This window comes from Nannobrachium achirus (genome assembly GCF_963921795.1).
Source record: "Nannobrachium achirus genome assembly, chromosome: 8".
NCBI classification, from domain to species: domain Eukaryota; kingdom Metazoa; phylum Chordata; class Actinopteri; order Myctophiformes; family Myctophidae; genus Nannobrachium; species Nannobrachium achirus.
The window spans coordinates 28,089,504-28,099,432 of NC_137817.1; the positions used below are offsets into that span (position 1 = coordinate 28,089,504).

At 41.9% G+C, this 9,929-nt stretch overlaps 1 protein-coding gene across 1 annotated transcript; it reads left to right on the plus strand.

Annotated features, from left to right (window-relative positions):
• On the plus strand, positions 1–4,529 carry LOC308290021 (extracellular calcium-sensing receptor-like; the record flags this gene model as incomplete). The annotated part of the gene is made up of 8 exons (XM_080731798.1): positions 1–152; positions 427–721; positions 1,453–1,742; positions 1,871–2,166; positions 2,710–2,915; positions 3,015–3,236; positions 3,318–3,441; positions 3,613–4,529. Exons 1-8 carry the CDS (start codon positions 94–96, stop codon positions 4,527–4,529), a joined length of 2,409 nt encoding a protein of 802 aa, XP_080587924.1. The 5' UTR covers positions 1–93.
• Between the last annotated feature and the right edge of the window lie 5,400 nt (positions 4,530–9,929).

The following is a 9,929-nucleotide window of genomic DNA, read 5'->3' on the forward strand; positions in this document are numbered from 1 at the left end:
GTCCCATGTAAGCTCCAGGGCACCCCACGTCTACCTGCATTCTCCCTAGATGGTGACTACATTATAGGGGGCATTTTCTCCATCCACTACTACATGCACACATTGGTGCATAACTATTCCATCTTGCCTGAGCCTTTAAGGTGCACTGGAAGGTTAGTATAGTGGTGTTGTGACTTTTATTTTATTTATTATTATAGCCTATAAGCTATTTGTATGCTGATTGATTGCAAATAATCAGTTAATAGCAGTTTTTGTTATGATAAGCCTATCCAATAATAATCTATAACTATGGAAATGTGATGTTGTAAATGGCTGTTGATACACGTGGACACACATTGTTATTTCTGCAAAGGTAATATTTTAAGTGAGTGCATGTGTGTCTGTGTTCTGTGTGTGTTCTGTGTGCGTGTGTCACACACATACAAGCATGGACACGCGCGAGCTGCGCTTCTCGCGTGCAATGGTCTTCGCCATAGAGGAGATCAACAACAGCTCTGAGCTTCTGCCGGGCATCACGCTCGGTTACCAAATACACGACTCGTGTGCCTCTGTCCCCGTGGCTGTGCAGACGGCACTGCAGCTGACAAATGGCCTGCATCCTGTGTTTCAAACCGGCGAAAGGTGTTCGCAATCCGGTATGATAACGGCTGTTGTAGGCGAGTCTGGATCCACACCATCCATCAGCATGTCGCGTATCTTTGGGCCTTTTCACATTCCACAAGTAAATAGCTCAATAACAATGGTTCTCAAACTTGTTCATTTCAAGGACCCCCCTAAAGGGCCCATGTAATTGGCCAGGGCCTCCCATATGAAAAGATGTGGTGCCAAAGATCCTCATAGAAGATTTGTTAAATGTCAAGATCTTTTTGAAAATAGAAGATCTACAAGCTCCCAAGTTAATGTATGCATCGTGATGCTTTGTGATATTGTAGATCGGCTGTTATCAAATAGCGATATAGAGTTAAAAGTGGTTTTGATGCTATATTAAAAGCCTTTACTGGGGAACCCCTGGAACCCCATTAAGTATCAAAATCAGTATCATGGTCAGTATCATGGTCAGCATTATGGTCAGTATCATGTCAGTATCTTGTCATTATCATGGTCAGTATCAAGTCAGTGAAAGAAGAAAATAGAGTCTGCAACACTGGTTTCTACTCAGCTGCACTGGTTTGTATTGCTTCAACGTTTCGATCCGGTTAGATCTTCTTCAGGAATAATTCTCTATTCCTGAAGAAGATCAACCGGATCGAAACGTTGAAGCAATGGTCAGTATAACGTCAGTATCATGGTCAGTATAACGTCAGTATCATGGTCAGTGTCGTGTCAGCATCATGGTCAGTGTCGTACCATGGTAAATAACAAGTGCTCTATAATCGCGGACAAACTTAAATGTTGAGATCATTATTGTCTTTTACTGTCTTTAACTTTTAACTGTCTAATTTGGTTTTCAAGGTGAGCCACTTTGCCACGTGTGCGTGCCTGAGTGATAAGGAGCAGTACCCGACCTTCTTCAGAACCATTCCGAGTGACGAGTTCCAAGCAGATGCTCTGGCCAAGCTTGTAAAACACTTTGGCTGGACTTGGATAGGTACCGTCTGCTCAGACTCGGACTATGGTAATAATGGCATGGAGTCCTTTCTAGACGCGGCGCACAAAGAGGGCATCTGTGTGGAATACTCTGAATCTTTCTATCGAACTCATCCACACAGTAAAATTCGGCGAGTGGCTGATGTTATCCGCAGGTTCATAAAATCATTGGTCCTATATTATTACCTCCTCAACTAGACATTGACACATTTGTCATTAAATATAGTCCAAATGTCCAAATATTCCATCATAACTTATTGGCTACTAACGCATTGCTCCGCAGGTCAACAGCCATGGTTGTGGTGGCATTTGCAGCTTCTGGTGACATGAGGATCCTGCTGGAGGAGCTGGCTCGCCATCCTTCTTCACCTCGCCAGTGGATAGGCAGTGAGGCCTGGGCAACTGACCCAGACATGCTTAGGTTCAGCTCATGTGCTGGAGCCATTGGATTTGGCATTCAGCGATCTGTGATCCCAGGGTTGAGAGACTTTCTATTGGATCTCTCTCCTGCTAAAATTGCTGGTTCCACAATGCTTACTGAGTTTTGGGAGGGTGCGTTCAACTGCCAGCTGGAAAAAAGTGAGATGATTGTGTCAATTAATCAAATATGCATTAATTAATAAAATAGATGGACACTAATGTGAACCGTATGATTATGACAACCAAGCGCAAGTCCAAATAATGTGGCCTGTAGCTGGCCTGATACCTTTAAAACCTAACCAACCAAAAAATATATAACTATATTGCATGTTTGCTCCAATGCATTATTCCATAATAATTATCCTACCCATAAATGCTACCAATGAATATTGTACTGCTTTGTTGTTTTTCAAACATTAATTAACTAGACAGCACAGCAGATAGAGATTAGCTGAAGAGGCATGTGTGCATCAAATTAATGTGCATGATAAATAAATCAGCTGCAGAAAATCACCGTAACATTGACATTAATTAAAAACACAAGTTACAGGGAAAAGAAACAGTCCACCAAAAATGCAGGTGATAGTGTGTAAAAGAAATGGGCTGTGGGGTGTATTCGCAAACTGCTGAAAATGTATGATTTTGTTGCAATTCTTTTAGCATTGTGATCATCATAGCCTACCCGTCCATCTCTGTTGTCAGGTGTTGGGACCGAGAAGAGAGCGTGTGATGGAACTGAGGATATGCACCAGCTCCAGAGCCCATACACAGACACAGCTCAGCTCAGAATCACCAACATGGTGTATAAGGCTGTTTATGCCATAGCACATGCCCTCCACAATGTGGTGTGTCAGGAGAGAAACTCCACAATTCACTGTGACAGACTCGCCAGTGTAAAGCCCAAGCAGGTCATCAAACTGTATAGAGTACATACAAGTCTTAATGCTTCTGGAGCTGAGCATTTTTTATACCTCAACACACTCTCTTTTAATGTCATATACGTGCAGGTTCTGGATCAGCTCAAGACGGTTAATTTCTCTCGTAACAGTTATCGGGTCTCATTTGATGCCAACGGGGATCCTATGGCCACTTATGAGCTAGTGAACTGGCAGAGAGGTGAGAACGGAGACATGACTTTTGTGACAGTGGGGCATTATGATGCATCTCTGCCACCCGGCGAGGAGTTCTTTATGAGCAGGAACATAATCTGGGCAACGGATGGTACACAGGTAGGGGAAACGTTTCAATAATTCAACAAGTCTGCAATTCAGCAAGTTTTATCTGTGTGACTGCCTGTCTGTATGTGCTAGGTTCCCGTGTCAGTGTGCAGTGAGAGTTGTCCTCCAGGAATGCGTAAAGTCCTACAGAAAGGAAAACCAGTCTGTTGCTATGACTGTATTCCATGTGCTGAGGGAGAGATCAGCAATATTACAAGTAAGTATATTGCACTTGCTTAACTTGCACATTTATGTAATATGAGAAAAAACTAGAACAATCCCACACAGTAAAATCCTCAGACAGTTGACCCTTACTGTATGGGTCGATTTTGGCACTAAAGAGTTACATTTTCCCTTGCACTTTGTTCCCCCGGTCTCTCTCATATAGATTCCCCTGACTGTTTTGCCTGCCCTGACGAGTTCTGGCCGAATGCCCAGAGTGACCTGTGTCTCCCCAAGCCCATTGAATTTCTCTCCTTCCACGAGGCCCTGGGAATTGTTTTGACCACGTTTTCGGTTGGCGGTGCCTGCTTGACGATCGCCGTGGCAGCCGTGTTCTTCCGCCACAGGGCGACTGCCATCGTCAGGGCCAATAACTCTGAGCTTAGCTTCCTGCTGCTGTTCTCCCTGACTCTGTGTTTCCTGTGTTCTCTGACCTTCATTGGCCGTCCCTCAGACTGGTCCTGTATGCTGCGACACACAGCGTTTGGCATCACCTTTGTTCTCTGCATCTCTTGTGTTCTGGGGAAAACTCTAATGGTGTTAATGGCCTTCAAGGCGACACTGCCAGGCAGTAATGTCATGAAATGGTTTGGACCTGTACAGCAGAGAATGACTGTGGTGTTGTTAACATTTGTTCAAGCTTTAATATGCACCATTTGGTTAGTTTTGAAGCCACCTTTCCCCATTAAAAACCTGAGCACATATAAGGAGAGAATCATTCTAGAATGTGACCTGGGCTCATCTATAGGGTTCTGGGCTGTTTTGGGGTACATCGGACTGCTGGCTGTCTTTTGCTTTGTGTTGGCTGTTCTAGCTCGGAAACTGCCTGACAACTTTAATGAAGCTAAATATATCACCTTCAGCATGCTGATATTCTGTGCTGTGTGGATCGCCTTTATCCCAGCTTATGTCAGCTCTCCTGGGAAGTTCACAGTAGCTGTGGAGATATTTGCAATACTGGCCTCCAGTTTTGCATTAATACTATGTATATTTGCTCCAAAATGTTTCATAATTTTATTCAGACCAGAAAAGAACACCAAAAAACATATGATGAGTAAAAATCCCACAACAGACTATAAATAATAATAATAGTGAAATAATAGTAACAAGATGTAGAGATCTAGAAGAGCTCTTATCCAAAGAGACCTGACACATTTCTTGTTAATAAATACAGATTGTCTCTGAATTTATTGTGCATCTGTATATTTTAAGCTGTCATGATGACTGAATAGGAAACACACCAGCAAATGTGTAACTATTGTTTTATTAGTCAGTCTATTTGACATCCCACGGTTTGAAAATACTGATTATAAATAAATATGAATGCATGTGTATTTTTGTGCCTAAATGTTACATAATTTTACTGCAGCCAGAGAGAAACACTAAGAGAGGCTGGCATGACTGGAAGATCTTAATAAAAACAATAAATAAGCATGTTATTTTAATTGTTTGGCACTTTATTGCAATGAATGATGGTGGAGACTGTTCTTTCTTGTTTTTATAACAAGACTAGGTCAAACTCACAGTTTGACCCAGGGTAAAAACAATAGGGTTTACTGTAGGTGCATTGATTACTGTGGACAGTGGAACCCATCAGGTGGGGGCTGTGTAGCACCCACGGTTAATTGTGACAATGGAGAGAGCATGCCCCAGGGAGCACAATAACTCTTCATGTTTTTTTGTTGTGTTACTTGAGTTGGGAAATGTTATATTTCATTTGGCTCCTCATGTTAATTACATGCAATAACTAAGCAGTGCTCTTCTGAGCACAGGTCTCTACCAGGTCAGGTATTACTGTAATTATTGTGGCCTCCTGGTGGCGCTAAATGTGAAAAAGTTGCCATGTCTTCCTTGGCCTTTAACAATGTGATGCTGCATGTGATGCATGATTTGAGGGATTTTCTTGCAAAAGTTTGTTTGGCAAAAGTCGACCTGCTGGTGGCGCTATAACAGGCCAATGTGAAAGGAGTGGCATTTGTTCCTTGACCTTGTGGGAATGTGCGTGCAGAATTTCTCTGTAATCACTAGCTGCGTTCATGATTTAAGTAATTTTGTTCAAAATGGACCAATCCTGCGAACTTTGGATGCCAATGTTAGCCAATTAGGATGGAATATGAAATATCGGACAGATCCTTCTTGATCACGCATGACTATAGATATACTGTGTACTGATTTGCATGATTGTGGGCTCGCCTGGAAGGCGAGCACACGTATGTTATCTTCATTATTTATCTATCAGTCAGTCAGTCAGTCAGTCAGTATCTCCTCAAAACTTTGGCGCGCTTCATCTCTTAAACGCTTACACCTTTCAACACCATTCAGATTTTTATGTGTTCAGCTTACTGAGGACACGTGTGCTTGTACTTTTGGTTTTGAAATGTTTTGTAGTTTAATTATAAAAAAATAAAAATGTTTAACTTTAAGCACCCAATGCATTTCCAATGGGTTTAGTGAGTGGGGAGAGAGTGAGACAGAGGAAAGGGACCCATGTTTATATTAAGTCGCTGTGGCTGCAATATTCACACTTCAGATATGCTATTTATATCAATGCGTTCACACAGGTCTGCTGTCTGATTTGATCCAAATGTCTAAGCTGTGTGATGTATAAAATTATAGTTATAGTTAAAACTATAAATAAATGTCCCTCTCCACTCTACTCTACTTCTATCTTTAACCTGTCACTCCAACTCTGTATTGTGCCTGCTTGCTTTAAATCTGCTGTGATCATTCCAGTCCCAAAGAAGAATAAGATCACCTGTCTTAATGACTATAGGCCGGTTGCCCTAACATCAGTCATTATGAAAGTCTTTGAGCGACTGGTCTGTAAACACCTGTCCAGCATAGAGCTAGACCCTCACCAATTCGCATACAGAGCAAATAGAAGTGTGGATGACGCAGTGTCTCTCTGCCTGCACTCTATTCTTAAACACCTGGATTCAAAGTCTACATATGCCCGGGTTCTATTTGTAGATTTCAGCTCTGCGTTCAACACTATTGTTCCTGTGAAGTTGATCCATACTTTACAGGAGTTAGGTGTTGCTACATCCATTTGCAAATGGATCTTTAATTTCTTATGTGACAGGAAACAAATTGTCAAAATTGGTGATTTTGTCTCGCTGTCTAGGGTTCTGAACACTGGCGCCCCCCAGGGTTGTGTCTTATCTCCTCTTCTGTACTCTTTATATACTCATTTCTGTCAATCACACTCTAGCACAGTTTTGTTATATAAGTTTGCGGACGACACCTCTGTGGTGGGTCTTATTACAGATGAGGATGAATCTGACTACCGCAGAGAAGTAGTGGAGCTGGTGGAATGGTGCGAGAGCAACAACTTGATCCTGAACATCTCTAAAACCAAAGAGATGGTGGTTGATTTTAGAAAGATCGCCAGTCCCCTCCTCCCTCTCTCCATTAACGGGGAAGCGGTTGAGAGGGTCTCCTCCTTTCAGTTCCTCGGGACCACCATCCATGAATCCCTTACATGGGATCTCAACACCAGCATTAAGATCAAAAAATCACACCAGCGGCTCTACTTCCTGCGGCAGCTAAAAAAGTTCAAGGTCAGCCAAGCAGCCATGACCCACTTTTATAGGGCTACCATTGAAAGCGTGCTCACCTTCTCAATGACTGTCTGGTTTGGTCACACAACATCCCAGGACAAGACTCAGCTAGAGAGGGTAGTACGCAGAGCATCAAAGATCATAGGACGTAGCCTCCCCTCACTCTCATCACTATTCTCCACAAGAATAATTAGGAAGGCTAATAAAATCATAGCAGACAACTCCCATCCCGCTCGCTGCCTCTTCAATCTCCTCCCATCAGGCAGAAGATACGGAAGCATTGGGAGCAAAACATCTCGCTTCAGAGACAGCACCTACCCCTTAGCTATTAGACACCTGAACCTGAACTTGCACTGACTCGTTATGCACTTATGTGGTAATATACTGTATGTATATAGCACTTTGAACTGCTGCTGGGGATTGTCTCCTGTTGTTTACTCTTGTATGTTTATGGATGTCTGTATATGTGCACTGTCCTTGTTTTTGTTTTTGCTTCTGTTTTTTGTTTTATGTTGAGAGTGAACCAAGACAAATTCCTATCAACTTGTTGACATGGCAATAAAGTTATTGAATCTGAATCTTGAATCTTGAATCTACTGATTGACACAGCTGTGATTAAAGGCTTGGCTGTCATTGGCTGTTCTGTGGTGATGTAGCCTTACATAAGTCGAACCTGCAGTGACAATGCGAAAGTCTCGGCAGAGACGTCTTAATGTAAGGCTAGTGGTGCTGCAAAGTAACCAAGTACATTTACTCAAGTATATACAAACAAGTACTTGTACCTACAGTACAATTTTTAGGTACTTTTACTCTAATTTCCATTTTTGTTACTTATACTCTACTATAAATACAGCATTTGACAGCTTCAGTTACTTTTTATTTAGCAGATTTTATTATTAATAATAATAATAATTATTAACACGCACGCACGCACGCACGCACGCACACACGCACACACACACGCATACACACACACTGACACACAAACAACTGTTACTGTGTTACTGTGGAGACGTTTGCTTGTATTTGTCTTTGACACATGTTTTGTAGTGTTTTAGAAATTTAACTTAAAAAGAATAAGGTTCCCGGGCGATGGGCTTTACAGTATATATCCTAGAACCCGCAGGGGCACTCTGTGTGGTTGTTGTTGGTTGTCAGGGAGATATCACAACCAATGCATTTCCAAATCAGACGATCAACCGAAGTGGACCCACCTGGCAAAACCACACCCCAAACACTTTAAAAGCCATGAATTTCAGCCTGTCTGCATTTGAATCCTAGTATATCCCATATGCATTTGGATCAGCATGTACACTTTTGTTACTTATACTCCTCTGCAATTGCATTTGGCAGCTTTAGTTACTTGTTACTTTGCAGATTTTATTATTAATACAAAACATACGGTAGATGAATCACGTAGAAGCTGATCTACAATGTGACATTGCGACATGTTGTGATCTTGTAGATCTGCTGTTTTTAAAAAGCTTGTCAATATTAGGACCATCTGCGTACTATTACTTTGATGTGGTTTGCTGGTTTGCAAAGTGTAGTTCAGGGACCCCTAGGACACACACACACACACACACACACACACACACACACACACACACACACACACACACACACACACACACACACACACACACACACACACACACACACACACACACACACACACACACACACACACACAGGTTCCCCATCTTTCTTCCCAGGCTTTAAACAGCCATAACTTCAGTTCCCAACATGCTACTGGTCTCGAACTTTTGTTGTTGGTTACCCGTCCACATTATATTTTAATTTTATTTTGATTTAATTGTCCATACCTTTAAAGGACCAGGTCACCTCTGGGACAACCAGATCTTATTTTATTGTTGTGTGGGACACGATCAACACAATCCTGTAATTTCTTGTGTTCAATCTGTGTTTTTAGATATTTTATTATTTCAGCATGCTACAACTGGTCATATGATGCTTTGTAGCATGATATTGCATCATCTCATGCATCATATGATGCAAAATGCATCATATGACCAGTTGTAGCATACTGAAATACTAAAATATCTAAAAACACAGATTGAACACAAAAAATAACTCAACATTGTGTTGATCGTGTCCCCACACAACAATAAAATAAGATCTGGTTGTCCCAAAGGTGACCTGGTCCTTTAAGTTCATGTAATAACACTGCTTGTCTACATTGTATTTGCATTACCATTTTACGTCAGTAAAATGAAAGAGAGCATTGCCTGGGAACTTGACACTTTTACTATTATTGTTTTGGGTTGGAATCGAGCCCACACTGTTTCGAAGGAACAGTATTTCTAGTTTTTGGATAAAATCTCAAGGAATAATAGGAGAAATTGTGTTTTACATAAGTCAGCCTCCTGGTGGAGGTGGCCTCTAGGGAGTGTGCTTACAAAGTTTGAAACTGATCGGTGGAGTTATAGGTAAAACCACAAATCGGCCTGTTATAGCGCCACCATGAGGCTGATAAAAAAAAATTAAGTGGCATTTCTTCCTCGGCCTAGTGGGAATGTGTGTGTGCGATTTCATGATAATTGCACTTTGCGTATGTGATTTGAGGCATTTTGTTCAAAACGGCTCAATCCTACAAACTTTGGAAGCCAATCTTAGCCAATCAGGATGGAATATGCAAATACGGACAGATCATGTCGATCACATGACTGTCGAGATACTGCCTACCGATTTGTAGGATTTTTGGACAAAATCTGTAAGAGTAGTGTACAGAAATGTGTTTTGCAAACATCGGCCTCATGGTGGCGCTAGAACAGGCCCATTTGAAAAATGTGGGTCAGACGTTCTGAATTGGCATCCAGGGAGTGTGTGTGCTCATTTTGGCAGTGACCGGGCCAACGGCGACTGAGATTAGGTGGTAACAAACTGTGAGGACGCACGGACG